Raw genomic sequence first — 19,334 nt, 5'->3', positions numbered from 1 at the left:
CTCACAACAACCCTATGAAGTGGGTGCTATTTTTATTACTCCCATTTTGCAGATGAGGAGACTGAGGCAGACCTGCCCCAGGGTCACACAGTTCTAAAGTATTGGAGGTGGAATTTGAACTTCAGGTCTTCCTTATTTCAAATTAAGTAATCTCATCTATGTGCTACCTACAGTAATTAATGTATCAGCCAAATACACAACTTTATTTTCCACTATGTTTCGCTCGGACCTCTACCAAGAAATGGAAGTTTTTCTTTAAACAGAAACTAAGGTTAAAAATTAACACCAGCCCCTATCATAAGGGAGATAACAAATGAGAAGAGAACTGAAGTAAGAGAGCGATGGAATGAAAGAGGTCCCTCCAGGACCACGCATGAAAGTAAGATCCTCTGTATTTATTACCTTGATCAGAATGCAGAGATAGCATGAGAAAATGTGCAGATGAATACTTTCTGGATTTCCGTATGAGTCACCTTCTCTCCACCAAAACTGACATGCCCCATGTAACATTTGTTGGAACTTTTTCTAACTTCTAGTCCTTCCCCTCTCCATACCATAGCCACCCTGTCCCTTAGCGTATATTCTGAATCATAAGTACAGCAAAAAGATCCAGACTTTTCAAACTGTTACATATAGAAATACTTTTCTGCATATTTATGTCCCAAAGATCGTATCCCTTGCACATAAAAATGTTTGTTGAAATAAGTTAAATACAAATTAGAGTATCAAATATGTTTGTATTAAACTTATTCCTCTTTACCTGAGAACGTAGTCATTGTTCCACAGTCCTTGAGTTTCTTCTTTTAGTCTTTTCATCCCCCAAACATTTGTAATTCTCTAGTTAACTATTCTAAACTTTTTCCTTTCTCCTCAAATTTCCAGTCATATCCCCTCACATCCTGTACCCATAAATCTGGATTCTAATAGCATTTTTCATGACCATTCATGCCTTGGATCTCACATAGTGCTTTGTTTTCTCTATGTTTATGCATTCTGTTTTAGCATGTATTCAAATTATTTGTACTGTTATTGTCCCCTACTTGACTATAAGTTCCCTAAAGAGAGAGACTGTGACTTGTCAAAATTTTGTATCTCTTCCAGCACCTATCATAGTACTCTTTTTACAGCAGATACTTAATAAGCATTTTTAATTAAATTGAGTAATAGATTATAGCATTAAGGAACTTGACTGTAGCTCACCAAATACAAAATTACAATTCTTTTAGGCAAAAACATCTCTGTACATATGTTGACTCATTTCATCAATATGCAAAAATTTTATTACTAAAAACAATGAATACTTCACCCTGAAAGTAAGTACAGTTATCCCTTCCACATCATAATTTTCTCCATCACAGTTTTCAGTATATCATGGATCAGCATAAAAAATTAAATGGGAATTTTTGGGAAGTTTTGCTGATGCCAAAGATGACACTCAGAGGCCGACAGATGACACAGAAAAATTTTAGAAACTCAGAAATGCATAAAATATTTGTATGGCATTGTATAATATCAGTAAATTTTATCTCTTGATACCATAACAATTCAGACTTCTGTGATACCAAGGGAAGGCCAAAAATTTTTATGTGGATTTTCCAGATCACAGGGTGCTGCGCCTTTAACCCTTGCAATATGGAAGGAATGCCTGTATAGTTCAGTCTGGGTCAAACTGTTCCTTCCTCCTGGCTAGAGCATTTCATTCGAGCATTATCTCCTTGGGTATGGTCCCTGTTTGTCCTTCCTCTCTCCACTGGGCAATGTGCTGTTGCTGTGGTTTTTCCTTCCTTCTCCCTTCTGTTCCTTTGCTTTCCAAAGTGGCAATTAGCTCATCTGTTAAACTTACACTAATAGAAGAAAACTGTAGGAGTACCTTGGGGCCCCTTTTGTAGTTCCTAGGCTACAGAGTTAATATATAATTATTTGGCTTTTCTATTTATTTTATTGTATTTACTTGTATCAAAGGCTGTGTGGCCGAGTGGATAGAGAGCTGGCCTCAAAGTCAGGAAGACCTGGGTCCAGGTCTTGTTTTGCCCGGCACACATTATCTGTGTGAACGTCATCTAGTCAGTTAACCTCTTAGTACTCTATAAACAACTCTTTAAGACTCTGAGTCTTAACTGCAACTCTTTAAGACTGCAAGCAAAGAAAATACTGTCCTACATTAGTAGAAAGTTTGCTCATCTTGGAGTTATCCTGTATCAGTAAAATCACAGGTCTAGTTCCTATTCCTATTTCCTTACATAAATCAAATAAAATAGTAAAAATACAGTGTAACAAGGTTAGTAGGAATACTCCTCACTTGTAACTGGGTTACTTGGGTCACTGTCCTTGTATGTAGGTCACCTCTCAGTCTGCTATTTGATTCATTTTCACATTTAATCATGTCATCTTGAGATCTAGGGTTATCCAGGGTTATGCAGCGTGTAGAGCCTTTGCTTAATAAAATTTCGACATGTGTTTCCCCAGTCAACTAAGCTCAGAGCTCCCACCCTTGTGCTTAATATTATTAATTTAATAAATCTCCTATTTTAGTAGTAGTTACTCATCTTTGTATGTTAAATCCCATAATTTGCAAAGATTAAATTAATATCATAGTTAATGAACATATAATTTATTAACAATAAAATTAATAATAAAACAAACACATATAATTTTTTACAATATTTTAGTTGTGAGAATTATCACAACCAGAATCACCGCAAACCTCACTGTAATACAGAAGTGCTAACTTTCTTTCTGAAAACACAGTCCCACACCATTTAATTTACTCAGCATAACAAAATTTCTTTTTGCAAGAATGCCCTCCACCGTCTCAGCATGATAAAAGAAAGGTCTCTATCATCTTTTTCTCTCTCCTCACTCTCCACAATTTGTCATAGTTCCTCAAATATTAACACCACACTTGAACACACTCTCCTTAACTCCATAGAGATTAACAGATTTACAGATTACTATATTACTATAGCTCTCTCTTTATTAGTGAGAAAGTAAGAGTCTCCATAGCTTCCATAGGAGAGACTTTTAAAATAGGAATTACAGTAGGAATCAGTACAGAGTGTTGAAAATCTCTCCTATAAGATAATATAAAGGAATTATTAAAAATTATTCTTTTCTTTTAAAAGTTGATTACAACCTTCCCCAGATCAAGTTATTAACAAAATATAAGCTGGAACAAATAGCTTTCTTCACAACCTACTCTGCCTTATTACTTCTGTTCCTCTGCCTTTTCTCCCTTTTCTTTTTCCTCCTGGCTCTCCCTCTGCCTTTATTCCTTTTATGTATCTTTCTCTTTTCCCATTCAGATTGATCTGTGTTTATCAGTCACTCTCTCTCCTCTGTCATTCTCTTTTCTCATCCTTTTTTTTTTACCATTCTTTCCATTCCTCCTTTGTTTCCTCTCCTCCAGTTCTAATACTTTCCTACATCATTAAAACTGAAATATGGTTTTACTTTTTGTTCTTACTGAGCACAATTTTATGATTCCTTTCCTTAATTTAAAAATTGAGCAAGTTGAATGTTTTGTTTCTACTTCTAAGGAAGAAAAAATAAAGTAAATTGCTATTCTGTATGTGGCCATCAATTGATTACTTTTCCCCCCATGATCAATGAGAAAGAGAGAAAGGAAGAAAGAGAGAGAGAGAAATAAAGAAACTAAGAAATCACTTATTAAGTGCCAGGCATTGTACCAAGCACTTTACAGATATCTCATTTGATCCTCATGACAACCCTTAGGTGATATTATGATGTCTATTTTATAGTTGAGGAAACTGAGGCAGACTGACGTTTACTGACTTGTCCAGGGTCATACAGCTAGTAAGTGTCTGAAGCTATATTTGAATTCATTTTCTGGATTCTAGGCCCAGTGCTTTATGCACTGTGCCATCTAGCTGCTAGATGGAAAAAGTTTCCCTACAAAGAAATTATTTTAAATATTATAAATTTTTATAGTATTATAATATCTTTCTGTTCTTTCAAAGCTTCTCTGAGGCTTTCCATGATCTTCTTAGCTAGTAATAGTCTTTCCTCATCCAATTTTTAATCCCTGCTACTTTGCATCCTTTTATGCAACTTGATCATATTATAACTTGTATTATAGTTTTGTGAATATATTTTATCTTCTCTTTTCAGTTCCCTCATGATAGTATAAGCTCTTTGAGTTCTGAGACTATCATATTTTTCTTTGTATCTCTAGTGGTACTTAATAAATAAAATGAAAAAAGTAGGTACTTAAGAAATTATTGAATGTTTGAAAGGAGTAAAGATCAAATAATGAATAAGATTAAAGACAGTTTTTTTAAAATCAGCCCATAAAATTGAAACAGGAATAGTTAGTAATTTATGTGAAAAAAATCTGGAAGGTTTCTTGAACTGCACACTCACTATGAGTCAACAGGATATTGGTTTGGTCAAGAAAATTAATGAGCTCTTGGGCTGTAAGCAGGGAAAGTATAGTTTCCAAGAATAAGAGGAATAATCCCACGGTATTTTGCCCTGGTGAGACCACATCAAACAACAGCATTTACATTTGCTCAAAAATATGAAATAAATGGAAGGTGATTTTGGCAGGAGACAGCAACAGTGTGGGTATGTGTGGGTGTGTGGAGGGGAGGGTTGTCAGGAAAGACTTGGTATAGGAAGTGAGATTTGGGGTGAGCTTTTAAGAAAATTAGGGATTCCAAGAGGCTGAAGTGAAGATGTTTTATGTTGCAAGAATGGGAGATAGATATAGCCTGATATAGCCTGTGCAGATGTGCAGAGATAGATTATCATTTGTCCAAAAAAACCCAAGTCGACCAGTCTAGCTAATTCAGCCTTGTTAAAGAGTAATAATGTACATATAATAAACTTGAAAAGCTGGGTTGGAGCAAAATTTTGAAATGTTTTAAATGCCAGAGACAACTGCATCCTGGGGTCAATAGGGAACTCCCACTGAAGTGTCTTAACCAAGGGAGATCACTGACCTGTGCTTTAGGAATATCCCTTTGGCAGTTGTGTGAGGGGGCGATGTTTTTTGGCAAGGGGAGAGACTCACTACACATCTGGAGTGTGGTGTTCATTCTGGATGCCACAGTGTAGAAAGTATGTTGTTAAGCTGGAGAGTGGCCATGGGAGGACAAGCAGGATAAGGAAGGACCCTAGAGTTCATGTCACAAAAGGAAAAGGTGAAATAACTGGGGATATTTAGCCTTCAGAACAAAAGATTTGGAGGGACAGAGTCATCTTCAAGTATTTGAAAGGCTGTTGTGCAAAAGGGGGATTAGACTGGGGTGCAATGGGTGAGAGTCACAAAGAGGCAGATATGACTTCATGTGAGAATAACTTTGTAATAATTAAAGCTGTTCCACATCTGTGAAATGTGTTGCTTCTGGACTTAGTGTGACTTGAAGCAGAGACCTTATGACCTCTTGTCAGGTGTATTATAGATTAAATTCTTTTGGGCTATCAGTTAAACAAGATGGCCACAGAAGTTTCTTTCAATTCTAGCATTACATAGTTGGCATTTGCATAGTGCTTTAAGGTTTACAAAGTGCCTTACCTCTTATCTCAATTGCTCCTCAAATTCAACTTACGTTTCATTTATTCATCCTCTTATATTTTGTTGTTATTCAGTCATTTCAGTCATGTCCAACTCTTTGTGACCCTTTGGTCACAAAAGGTCTTTGGGGTCTTCTTGGCAAAGGTACTGGAGTGGCTTACCATTTCCTTCTCCAGCTTATTTTACAGATGTGGAAACTGAGGCAAACAGAGGTTAAATGACTTTCCCAGATAGTAAATGTCTAATGCCACATTTGAACTCAGGTCTTCTTGACTGAAGATCTGGCACTCTGTCCACGTAGCTGCCCCATGTCTTCCTTTATACTTACCTTTCATTCTACTGCTTTCTATGTAAAGTAATTTAAAATACTGTTTCCTCACAAACAAATATATTTTTAAAGATAAAACAAATAGAAAAATGAAGCTCACTATTTTACATTATTATGCTTCATACTTTATTTCTTTTGGTTTCATCTTGGTTTGTTGTAAGTTGTAGACATATAACTAATTTTTAATTTCTATAAATAAGGGATTTTAAAAAAAATAACATGGCTTTCTTTCTCCAATAATCACAGTAATTTGGAGTCGTTCCTATATGGCTTACATGCCTTATTTAAGGGAGACTTCCGTATTTCTTCAATCAGAGATGAATGGATCTTTGCTGACATGGAATTACTAAGAAAAGTGGTAGTCCCTGGAATCCGCATGTCACTTAAACTTCATCAGGTAAGAAAATGAGATAGTTAAATTACCCTTAAGTCAGTATTAAGTTTAACTCACTATATCTGCTTGCCAGATCTCGTACATGAATATGCAATAAAAATGTATTTCTGGCGTAACAAATTCTCCACATTACAAGTCATGATATGATTTCTGTTGTAGGTAGCCTTCTTTTCTTACCCCAAATGATTATTGAATTTTACTAAGACTTCTTTACCACTTATCCAAAGGTATAACAGTACCATTTTACTTGACTAATGCTTTTATAGAAAATGTCAGTCTAAATTAAATGAAACATGGTTTTTAAAAAAATTTTCTCTTGAAAAATAAAAGTCTTCCTCTCATTTGTAATGGACAAGGGGGAGGTCTTCTTGATGAATGGCAAAAATGTTAAGTAATAGAATGCGTTCTCTGTAGTTTTCTGACGTTTTTCTTTCAGAAGTGAGGTTTATATCAGAAGAAAACTTATCTGTTGGTGAATTTTAAAAGAATAATTTGTGGCAGATAACCTGGAATCGAGGGAACCTTTAGATCTATTGCTCTGATTTATTTGAGGACAAGAATTGTCTCACTTGTTTGTATTTGTATCCCCAGCACTTTGCATTGGACTTGGATTATACTGCTTAATAAATGGCTTTTCCCCCCTCTTCCATCCATTGATTCATTATGTCTTTCCCCTGGGTCAGCGTTGGCTAACTCAAAATACGAAATAACCTGCTCCCTAAAGTATTGTAGCTTAGCCACTCATTGAATCACAAATTTCGTTTAAAATGTTACTTGGAATAAAAACGACTTTGAGTAGTGTGAACCCCAGGAACCCCAATTTGAAACAGAGTCTATTCTAAGAAAGAGATAAACAAAATTAGGGTGTGTATGTCCAGGTTTTAATTTCTCTCAAGCTGGCTTGATATGCATTGCATGCTAGTTCAGTCCAAAACTGGGGAGATGGAGGCTATATTAAAATGAGGGTCTTCTTTGAATACATGATCTAGGTCACTCAGTCCTGGTCAAAGAGACTTCAATTTCCTTATCACCTGTCTTGACAATAGGGAGGAATCAACATTCTCCCAGACCTGCAACATAATGAGCAGGAATAGACCTATTTAGAATAGATCTTAAGTTCCTTCAGAAGGAGACCCTCTACTTGGAACCCAGAGGGGTGGGGAAAGCTGCTCTGAGTCTCCCAAGATAATGGTTTCTAAGAAAAATCGTTTTTCAAAGTGGAGTTATTCTTCGTTTAACAGTCTACACAGAGTAATAAAACCCTGTTGATGAGACCAAATAAAGCACTTAAGAACCTCTAGATCATTTAAAGAACATACCACCAAATTAAGTGCTGACATTCAACTTGTCGGTGTTATCAGATCTGATCTAAGAGACTGTGATATGACTCATTAAAATGCATCTGCTGAGCTCAGACCTCATTGTCTCTCTGTTATTCTTTTGGAATAAAGGTTGAATTGCTCATTAAGTGATTTGACTGTAGTTTAAATGTTGTAATTAAGTTGTTAACTTCATTATTCATTAGTTGCTGTTAAATGCATTATTGAAATGAAGGGTATCATAAAAAAAATCTGTGAAAAATGGAACATTGTTTTTAGGATACCAGTTAGAAATGGGGAAAATCCATTTAGGATTTTAGGTAAATAACCCTGTAATTAAGGACTGTAGCAAGGAAACAAAAATGAGATTTAAAAGGCTGGTAGTTCAGGTTAAAACATTTCAAGAGAAAAAAATTTTTAAGCAAATGATTATTTTATAACAGATATCTACTACATGATGCAAAATTTTTTTGCAGAGGAAAATTTTCCAAATATAAAACTCTTATCAGATTATATTATTCCTGTGAAATAACTGGTATGCAATGCACATCAATATTGCATACCTCAGTAAGAGAAGAGATTTTATAAGCACAGTCTCTTAGCATCATGTATAGACTATTGTCAGTAGCCTCCTAACTGGACGTCTTGTCTTTGCTCTGTACATACTGTCTGATTTAAGCTTCCTGAAGTGCTACTTTGAGCATGGCACTCTCTAGCTATAGCAAAACTTACATTGTTTCTTAATGCTTAATAGATTAATTCCAGACTCCTTATCCTGACATTAAAGATTCTTGTACTGACCTGTTTGCCCATCTTTATCTCTCTCTACTCCCTTGTGCACCGACCAAATTGGTGCATTTAGTATCTGTCTCTAACACGCTTTATACAGTTTCTGCCTTTGTGCCTGTACCTTTACTCATGTGCTCCTCTCTATTTTAAATGCCCTATTTCAATCTTTGCCTCTTGAAATCCTAATCACCTGTGGCTGTGTGGTTCATGTTTTTTATTTCCCCAATATGAATGAAATGAGTATTATATTCAGAAAATACAGCAGATTGCTTTATGGAGTCCTACACTTAAAATCTGCTTTCACTAGGAATGCAGTCCTACAGTGTACAGATTTCTCTGCAGTGGCCCCATTTCCAGGCCCAGTTCCCTTTGCTGTAGTCAGCAATACCCTTTAAAGGCAGGGCAATGCCAATAATTATGGATAGGGTCTGATGGGGACAGTTAGAATTGGAAGGGCCTGGAACCTGTCATTCTGGAGGAAAGAGTGAAAGGCTAATAACACAGCCACACAGAAGCTTTGGCCAGTACAAGTGACAGGTCTTTTTCCTCTTTGAGTTATCAATACTGCTGGGCTATCTTGCCTAAGGCAGAGCATTGTTGATTATGTTGAAGCCCTTTGACTAAGAGTCAGTGGGGTTTCATGAAGAAAAAATCAAGACCACCTAACCCCATTTTCTTTTTTGATAAGGTTATTAGACTTGTAGATCGGAGGAATGCCTTAGGCATAGTCTGTCTTCATAAAAGCATTTGAAATATCTCTCACAATATCTTTATAGAAAATATGAAGAAATGTGATCTGAATAGTAGTATAGTTAGGTGGATTTGGAAGATAACACAAAATGAAAAGAGGTAGCTAACACAGTGGACCATAGATTTATCATCCAAAAAGACTTTAGGTTAGAATGATGGATGTAATATATTAAAATAAAATTTATTAGAGAATACTAAAAGTAAACTCAAGGGCCAAGATGATGGGAAGGAACAGGAGAGAATATTTGGAAGGAAACTGGTATGAAATTATTATGAATAAAATTATTCATGGGGACTAAGTGCTGGCTTTTAAAAAAGAAAAGATCGATACAAAATGGGTCCCCATTAGTAACAAAAAGAATTGTTGTAAATATTTTTGTACATGTGTTTTTCTTTTTACTTGATCTCTTTGGGATACAGAATAAGTGGTATTACTGTATGCACAATTTTTTAGCCCTTTGGATATAGTTCCAGATCGTTATCCATAATAGTTGAACCAGTTCATAACTCCACCAGCAGTTTATTAGTGTACCTGTTTTCCCTTAGGCAGCCAGGTGGCACAGTGAATAGAGTGCAAGCCCTGGAGTCAGGAAGACCAGTCTTCCTGAGTTCAAATCTGGCCTCAGACATTTACTAGCTGTGTGACCCTGAGCAAGTCACTTAACCCTCTCTACCTCAGTTTCCTCATCTGTAAAATGAGCTGGAGAAGGAACTGGCAAACCACTCTAAGCAATATCTTTACCAAGAAAACCCAATTGGGGTCACAAAGAGTCAGACACAACTGAAAAATGACTGAACAACAAAATTTTCCCTCATCCCCTTCAGTATTGGACATTTTTGGGAGATGTAAGATAGTTTCTCAGAGTTGTTTTATTTTCTGTTTCTCTAATCAATAGTGATTTAGAGCATTTTTTCATATGGTGGCTATAGATAGCTTTGATTTCTTCTTCTGAAAACTGCCTGTTCATGTCCTTTTACCATTTATTAATTGGTGAATGGCTCTTATTTTTATATGTTTGACTCAGTTCCCTATCTGTCTATTATCTATCTATGAGAGAAATGAGGCCTTTGTCAGGGAAACTTGCTGTAAAATTTTTTGCTGTAACTTCTTTTTCTATGGGACTTTTTAGCAAAATGTAGTTTCCCTGATTATCTCTTTTAATTAGGTCCATTTTTACTTTTAGTAGTTAGTATTTGAACCCAGGTCCTCAGGTTTGTTTCTGATATTCTTCTTACTGTATTACAGTGCTGTGACTACAAGATGAGGATAGAACATACAAACCAGTGTTATATAGTAAGAAAACACATTTATGTGAGGGAATCCTTGAACTAGAGGGATTCTGAGAACCATTCGGATGAAGATTGATCCAGGCAGAATCAGAAGCACTATTGTAATTGAATCATGCTATGTACTGTTGAGACAGAATAATAGCAATGGCTGATATTTAAGGTTTATTAAATTCTTTACATACACTTTCTCATTCATTTGATCTCCTTGCCAAATCTCCCCAGTTAACTGCTCACTAGCTTTTAAAATTACCTCTGCCAAATATCTGAGTACATAATATTCTCCCCAGTAGAAGGTAAGCTTCCTGAGGGAGGGGACTGTTTTGGCTTTTGTTTTCCTTCCCCTTAGCACAACTGTTTTGCACATAGGAATGTAACAAATATTGAATTGAATTTGATCTTCACTACAACCCTGTGAGGTAGGAACTACTTTTTTTTTTAACCTAATCAGTCATTTCATTGGGAGCTTCTGGTGAGGAGCTCCTCTGCCTGTACATATTTGTACCTTCTCTGCACCTCAGAGTTTTGGAAGGGTAGTCCTGGTACCACTGAGAAGGGAAGTGACCTGTGAGGTCACATAGCCATTGTGGAGCAAAGGCAAGACAGGTGCCCAGGACTTCCTGAGCTGGCAGCCAGCTCTCTACTGCCCTCTGCTGCCTCTGTATGTAGTCCATCACACCATTTCCCAGAAAGAGGAAATGAATGAGGCATTTGAGAAGCAGACCATGAATGTGGCACAAAAACAGGATAACTGTAGTGATGGGGGATTTCTGTTATCTAAACATCTGTTGGAGCTCGTTCTCTGCCAAAAGTTTAAACAGCTAATCATTTCCTGGCTTCCCTTCATGATAATTTTAGCCTTTAAAAGGTGATGGAAACAATGAAAGAAGCTCCTTTTCTGAACCATATTCTCATTCTGAGAGTAGAATTTATGTGGAAATGCTAATGTGGAAATAAGTCAGAAGAGCTCCCCATTCCATATTAAAATTCATCATTGTGAAAGAAAGGAGACCTGGAAATAGCCTGACATAGACACAAGGTTTTAGGAGAGCAGATTTCAAAGAAAGGCTAGCTAGTGTCCCATAGACTAAAATTCTGTGAGAGAATTCACCTCAGAAGGAATGGGGAAACTCTAAATACTAATTATGCACATTTGCATAATGTTTTTAAGTTTACAAAATACTTTTCTCACAACAACTTGAATATGAGGTAGATGGTATATTATCCTCCATTTTACAGATGAGGAAGTTGAGGAAAACAACTTTGCTCAATGTCTCAGAACTAGTGTAAGCATCTGAAGCAAGACTTGAACCCAGGTCTCCTAGGAATCCAGCCTTCTTTTTTACAAGGCTGGCAAAATTGCCAAATGTGATTCCAGATCTTTGCAAAATTATAACCCCCAAGAGAGCTAGAATGCTACAGAGCTAGCCCAGAACACTAGAAAGGGAAATAAATTGAGCCACTTTGGAGGCTGCAAACTATATGGTAGTGAATTTCAATTTCTGGCAAAATTCTAGAATGTGTTATTAAAGGAATATTTAAGGAACATTTATGAACAAAAGCAGTGATATCACTTCATCAATAGCAGCTAGTCGTGCCTTTCTAACCTCATTATTTGTTTTTGACAGAGATATTGGATTGTTAGAGACAGGATATTGTAATCTGTAGAGAGTGACTGGGCTTGGAGACAGGAAGTCCTGGGTATGAGGTCCTGAGTTTGGTAGGCAAGTAACTTTATCTTTCTGTGCTTCAAGCAACTCTTTAAGAATCTGCGTTGGTGGAAGACCACTAATCTTGAGAGTTTCTGATGTTGGTGAAATTACAGCTTCTTATACTATTTTCATATTCTGAATTTGTTGATAAAGAGAATACTGTATATAAATAATGTTCAGTAAATCTAGCAAAGTATTTGGCATAGTTTCTCATGCTGTTCTTATGGACGAGATGCAGAGCTGTGAACTAGTTTAGTTTAGTTTATGAACTAGGTGGATTTGAAACTGTTCAAACAGACCTACAGAGTAGTCATTAATGGTTCAGTGTCAGTTTGTGGTAGAATGCCTCAGGGATTTGTGTTTGGCCCTGTCTTTTCAACACTGTCATCGTTAATGTGGAGAAAGACAAAATTGGCATGCTTATCCAATTTGCAAATCTGAAAAGGAGAGCTAAAATGGTGGATGACAGTGTCCGGATGTAGAAAGTGTTTGATAAGCCAAAACATAGCAATTCATATGAAAAAGATTTGGGAGTTTTGTTGAGCTGCAAGCTCCTGTTGGGTCAGTAATTTGTTATGGTAGCTGAGCAAGCAACTGCAATTTTATGCTACGTTGTCCAGGCCTGTGGAAGTAGTTGTGCCACTGCTGTGGTCAGATCCCATGCTGGTGCTATGGTCAGCTCTTGGAGTCCTGCTTAAGATGCACACTGATAAGCTGAAATGTATTCCAGGGAAGATACTCAAGATCATGAAGGGCATCAACATTCATGCTACATAATCATCAGTTGAAGGTATCAGGGATATTTCGTCTAGAGATGAGGAGAGTTGTAGGGGGTAACTGCCTTTCAAGTCTTTGAAAGGCTCTCATGTGGAAGAGGGAGCAGGTTTGTTCTGCTTGACAGAACTTAGAGAAACATGTTGAAGTTACAGAGGCAGATTTAGATTCTGTGTAAGGAAGAAATTTCCTAATAATTAGAACTGTCCAAGTGTCGAACAGCCTTACTCTAAAGATAACGAGTCCCTCTTATTAGAGGTCTAAACACAAAGACTCAGTATTGGGGAAGAGGGCAATAAGAGAACATCGATTTTCTTCAAGTCAGCTTTGCATCAGCTTCTTCATTCATTTCGTGGCTGTTGATATCTAGTAACGGGGCAGTGGGTGGGCATCCCGCCTCCTTTTACCCTTTGCCATCTGAAGGGTGCGCCTCCATGTTGGATGTGGACTAGCAGAAGTGTGCTGGGGAGGTGTGGCAAACTTGAACCAGATCCCTTGCAATTGTGAGGAAGGAAGACTTCCACCTGTCTGTATGTAAACTGACGGCTGCTGTTTTCCTCCCAGAACCTCCATTCAAGGAGGATGACAGGGTCATACATTTTCTTCATTTCCTATGTGGCTGTACTCTTCCAGCCTTCACCATCATGTCCCCAGACCCGGTATCTTTGTCCCCTCCCCTCTTGAGTTTTCAGCTTCCTTTTGTGTGTTGGACCGTGATCTCCTGGAGAGCAGGGACTATCCATTTCATTAAAAAAATTTCCCCCAGTACTTCATCGGTGTCTGGCACGTGATTCACTAAAAGATTGGATGACGACCTTGTCAGAAGTTTTGTAAAGGCAATTCCTGTGGGATTCCCTAATCACTTCAACTGCTAGTTTTAATTCTTTCCTCTGAGCATCTATACAGTGCACTTGTAATTTGTCTGTAGTTAGGATATGTCAAAGTAGTCCATAGCTTACTATGAACAGGACTGTGTCTCCTTCCATTTCAGCACGTAGTTCTGAACGAAAGGAAAGAGGACCCTCGTATTCCTGCCATCCACTGCCCCGTGACTGGATGTAGGCAGCCATGAAGAAAATAGGGAAGCTTCTAAAGAGCTGAGCTTAGGAACAAACACTCAAACAGTTTCTCCGCATTGTTCTCTTACCACCCTCTTTGGTCTTGAGCCTATAGATCCCAGAATCTTTATGGGCTATCTAAGACAGCTTCTCAGTGAGGAGTGCCAGATTTGGATCCCTGGTCCAGTGCTAATGAGTATCAGTTATGCATCTGTAAGGACACTTTCTAACTGGATTTTATATAGGAATCATCAAAAACCTAATAAAAAATTGTAGTTGACAAGCATATATGATATGATAAGACGTGATTCGCAAATCATATATTCTTTGAGAAAACATCTATTTTAAAATATATTAAAATCTGTCATAACCGATGTGTTGTATTAATTTAGCATGTTAACATTAGTCATAACACCATCATGTAAGGAAAAAAAAAAGTCGTTTTTGGTGGGTAGCAAGGGCATTTTAACAAAATAGCCAGTGCTCCAGAGCTAAACCTTGGATTGGTTATATGTAAGTAAGTGGCTTGGTGAGAGTTAAATATTGTTTTTATTGCCAACTCTAAAAAACTTTTATTCCAGAGACACAAGCATTTAGTCTTACATTAAACATTTTTCTTTCTTCTTTAAAAAGTGAATAAATGTTGTTTTCCTTGCTTAGGATCATTTTACTTCTCCAGATGAGTACGATGACCCTACTGTTCTTTATGAAGCCATCATGTCTCATGAACAGAATCTGGTAATAGCTCATGAAGGGGATCCTGCTTGGAGGAGTGCAGTCCTCTCCAACTCTCCTTCCCTGCTTGCTCTGCGCCATGTAATGGACGATGGCACCAATGAGTACAAAATCATCATGCTGAACAAGCGTTACCTCAGCTTCAGGGTCATCAAAGTGAGTTCCTTAGAGATTGATCTTCATCAGTGAGAGTGCTTCATGAATCTGAAGGCTGCTGTGCGGCTGGCTGTTTCACTGAGGTCATTTGAGCTCTTCCTAAGTCGCCTCAGAATTCTTAAAAACAGCTCTGCGCCTTTCCTATGGATCGTTGCCCCCAAGTGTGGCAGTATTTAGGAACACTGAATTTGACAGGAATTTAGTCTCATCTCTAAAACTGTTTCATGTACTTTTAAAGCCTTGGCATTATTAATTTCGGTGTGCTTAATTATTATTTATAGATGTTGGTGCTCTCTGAGCAGCATCTATCTTATGAATTTGCTGCAATAACTGGTCCCTGAGTAGCAAAAACATAGCTTTTCCTTCATAGTAATTAAATCTCGTCTGCAGTTAGCTCTTGAGTCTTCTCTTGAGTTTTTAAACCATAATGACTTCACTTTTCTTTTTCATGTTTCTCAGACTCTTCCGAAGACTTAACTTTCAAATTCACGCTTTGGTAGTTTGAAATGCTGTCAGTTATTTGTGGCCATTTCTTTCAAAGAGTCTAGTAGCCCAGCTTCATTCTATGGTTTGCATCTAGTTTAAAGTACTAAATATAGAAGGAAAAAACCAGCATTGTTCTCGGCTTTAGTATATGTCAGAAGTAGTTGGAACAAGTTTTGTGTAATCTCATTAAATATTTAACAACAGCAACAACGTAATAGTGGTGAAGGAAATTGGTTACTTTGTTTTCATTTGTATTTGTGTACTGATTTTTTATAGTTCTTGTGATAGCTTCTGTAGTTGTGAGAAAGTCCATGCTTGGCTCTTTGACAGTTTTCCAATATTTACAGGTGAATAAAGAATGTGTTCGTGGCCTTTGGGCAGGACAACAACAGGAATTAGTTTTTTTGCGCAATCGTAACCCAGAAAGAGGGAGCATCCAAAACGCAAAACAAGCCCTGAGAAACATGATTAATTCATCATGTGATCAGCCAATTGGATACCCCATCTATGTCTCACCCCTGACGACATCTTACTCTGACAGCCATGAACAGTTAAAGGACATTTTGGGGGGGCCTATCAGCCTGGGAAACATCAGAAACTTTGTAGTGTCGACCTGGCACAGGTGAGCTATGGAGAACCGGGGTGAAAGCGGTGGTACCACGTTTCATGATGTTAAATCTTAGTTCTCTAAAATTTGATAGAATTAGCTTCTTCATTACTGATAGTATTACTTGTGGTTCCAGCAACTAAAAGCTATATCCAAGTGACGTCTATCAGAAAAGATCATAATTATTTCATCACAGAAACCGGGGTCTTCCATTTTGTTGTTAGGACATGCTATACTACTAAATTGTGTGGACCAGTTAGCAGGAAAAATAGATCACTAATTTTGTACAAATTGATTGGTTTTTTTTATAAATTTAATTCTAGCAGTAGGGAAAGTACTATATGGTTGTTAAGGCTTGTGTATGTGCTACAGATGTGTGGCTTCTTTTCTGACACTGAGTCATTGCACAAGACACCACTCAGTATGCACACAGATCCTTGGCTCCAGTGCTTTTCCTCCCCCACATATCCCAGGAGGTTTGGAACTATGGAAGCCTTAATCACAAAGCAGTTTTAGAGACAAGGGAGTTTTGGAGGCTTTGAAAAGAAAACCAAAGAAACAGGCAACATAAAATCTTTACTTGATTATTTCTAAAAGAAGCATTAGTCTGGTGATTTGAAGAGTTTCCTTAACTCTGTCACAAATTCCTTTGTCTCTGGCAGGTTGTATAAAAAATGCCACCCACAGACTCCATGTCAATTTAAAATTAATTGTAATGCTGTATTTTAAAATTATGAGAGTACTGCATTTACTAAGTAAGTGCAAATTATCTATGAGGGTTTTCTTCTCTTATTTCCTCCCTTCCTCTTTCTAATAATTCCTAGACCATCAGGACTCTGATATCTTGCCTGCTGTCACATTAGCTCTTATCATTTGGTTTTAAGAGAGGGTCCTTACCATTTTAATGTCCACTTTAATCAAAACAAAAGGGAGAACAGGAAATGAGTTAGTGATAGACATAGGTACTTTATTTGTTTTAGGATATTGTATTGAAGTCTGCCTAAAGAGGCTGAGCTCTTTGTTTTCCCTAGGAGGAAGAAAAGAAACACTGTAAATGCCAGAGGTGGGAAAGGATTTGCAGATTTCTCAGAAGTGCAGGATAGCAGTACAAATAATTGATGTTTCAAGGGCGTGTACTTATTTCAGTCATCAAACAGACATTGGCAGACATTCCACTTTCAAATATAGTTTTTATGGTGTTATTGTGCCTCTCCTTATAATGTAGGAAAGATTGAAGTTAGAGCATATAAAGTGAAGTAGATTGGGTAAGATAGAAGGGGATGGTGGTTCCTAGCTCTTTCTTCTAAAAATCTAACAAAATTTGTTATATTCAGTGTCATTTTGAATAGTTCTCCATGGGGAACTTAGAGTAAACTTGAATTGTTGACATACTACAGGATAACTGGAAAAGAATAGAATTCATACCTTGAAGTTATCTGAGCCTAATGCTCTGGGTTCTGTTTTGTTTATAGGTTAAGGAAAGGTTGTGGAGCTGGCTGTAACAGTGGTGGGAACATTGAAGATTCCGATGCAGGAGGTGGGACTTCCTGTACTAGTAATAATGCAACAAGTGCCAATGAACCTCACAGCAACGTGTTACAAGGAGGCAGTGGAAATTCAGGACAAGGGCCTGGACCTGGGCTCTCCCCTCCTGTCACGTCTCACCTTCCAACACTTGGTAATAACGAGATTCTTTGTGAAATGGTAACTTTTTAACTGTGGTGACTAACTGTGATTGTATCTGGTTCTAATATCTGATGCACGTAAGCTTAGTTGCTCATTCTTGAATAACTCCCCAGAAAACCCTTGAGCCAGAGTGTATTCAGACCAGAAGGGCCCATAGAGAGAATCTCCTGTAACACCCTCATTTTATAGAAGGGGAAACTCAGACATAGAGAAGTCGAGTCACCCAAGATTGCATGGCTAGTGACAGAGTTTGGTCTGAGAAGCTACTTTCTTTCTACTATCCCATACTACCTCTCAATCAGTTTGGTTCTTTCATCCTTCTTTGCTATGGAAGATTCTAGGCATAGCTCCATTGCTGAGCTTTTTCAGATGACTTTCTTCCTTCCTATTTCCTGTTTCTCAGAAAATTCTTAACTTCACGATCCCTGCCGTACCACGAGACTTGAGTTTTTCGTGTTATATCTTAATCTTCTAGAGTTTAGTAGAATGAAGACCCCCCGTTTTCTTTAACCTCACTTGTGATTTATTGGTTTAGAGAGCTCCTAAGTGAGAAACTTTCTTTACCAACATAGATCCGTACCTAATCTTGGGCATTGAGAAATTAGGTGACATACTCAGCAACACACAGGTTGTATGTGTCAGAGGTGAGACTTAAACTCATGCCTTCCTCACTCTAAGGCCAGCTTTCTGTCCACTCTGCTGCACTGCTTCTCTGCTTCTCAATGTTTCTCAGTGTTCTCAACTATCATTACTGATAACATCACAAGTCTAACCACCTGAAAGATGTTTAAGTACAGTCCATCGGAATATTTCTCTTGCTTTTTAGATCAGATAAAATTTCCTGACCTCCAGCTTTGATTCTGTCAGTTTGCTTTTCTTTCTGTTCTGATTCTGTCAGTGACCTGTTTATTTAAATTAGCATCCTCAAGACTCCTATTTAACATGTAATAAAGTACCTATAAGGTAACTTTTTTGTAGTAAAAGCAGTAAGTTAAAAAGTGATTAATATTATGTTGATAATCAGTGTTTTGAATTGACAAATAGACAGCTATATCATAAGAGTACCAAACTGTGAAAACTGACTATGACTCACCTCTCTGTATAGTGCTTTATTGTTCCAAAAAGCTGTATCCACAACGCTGGAAGGTTGTAGTGTAAATATTATCCCCATTTTATAGACAAGAAAATCCAGGTCTCCTGAATCCAAGTCTAAGGTGCATATGCAGAAAAATTAATCTGTCACATTTTTAACATTATATATTATGCTTCATGGTAATTAGGTATAAAAAAGGTAGGGGTGGGCTAAAAAATAAATTTCAACTATGTAAGTTTTTCTTAAGGCCAGCTCTGCTCAGCACCTATCTCAATTCCTAAGGGACAAATCCTTTTTGATAATGCTAGAAACGATAACATCTTATTTTTGCCTTCAAATTTATTTATTTATTTATTTAATTTTAGCATTTAAAAATTTTTTTTGATTTCCAGATTCTCTCCTACCCACTGAGAGGGCAAGAAACATATCAATTATACATGTAAAGTCATGCAAAATATATTTCTGTTAGCCAGGTCACAAAAAAGCTTGAAAAATAAAGAGAGAAAATCATACTTTAACTTGCCATCAAAATTTGTCAGTTCTCTCTCTCTGTCTCTCTCTCTCTCTCTCTCTCTCTCTCTCTCTCTCTCTCTCTCTCTCTCTCTCTCTCTCTCTCTCTCTCTG

The 19,334-nt window shown here is 37.3% G+C and overlaps 1 protein-coding gene across 1 annotated transcript in view; it reads left to right on the top strand.

Annotated features, from left to right (window-relative positions):
* The window catches only part of PCNX1 (pecanex 1), a 242,472-nt gene that overhangs the window by 203,467 nt on the left and 19,671 nt on the right, over positions 1 to 19,334 (top strand). Inside the window, 4 exon segments of the mRNA XM_020986378.2 lie at positions 6,111 to 6,261; positions 14,608 to 14,838; positions 15,672 to 15,946; positions 17,404 to 17,609. Coding sequence (XP_020842037.1) covers positions 6,111 to 6,261; positions 14,608 to 14,838; positions 15,672 to 15,946; positions 17,404 to 17,609 — 863 coding nt within the window.

Source organism: Phascolarctos cinereus, unplaced genomic scaffold, assembly GCF_003287225.1.
Source record: "Phascolarctos cinereus isolate Bilbo 61053 unplaced genomic scaffold, phaCin_HiC Scaffold_3;HRSCAF=262, whole genome shotgun sequence".
Lineage (NCBI taxonomy): Eukaryota > Metazoa > Chordata > Mammalia > Diprotodontia > Phascolarctidae > Phascolarctos > Phascolarctos cinereus.
This window is presented reverse-complemented; position numbering and strand designations above follow the sequence as displayed.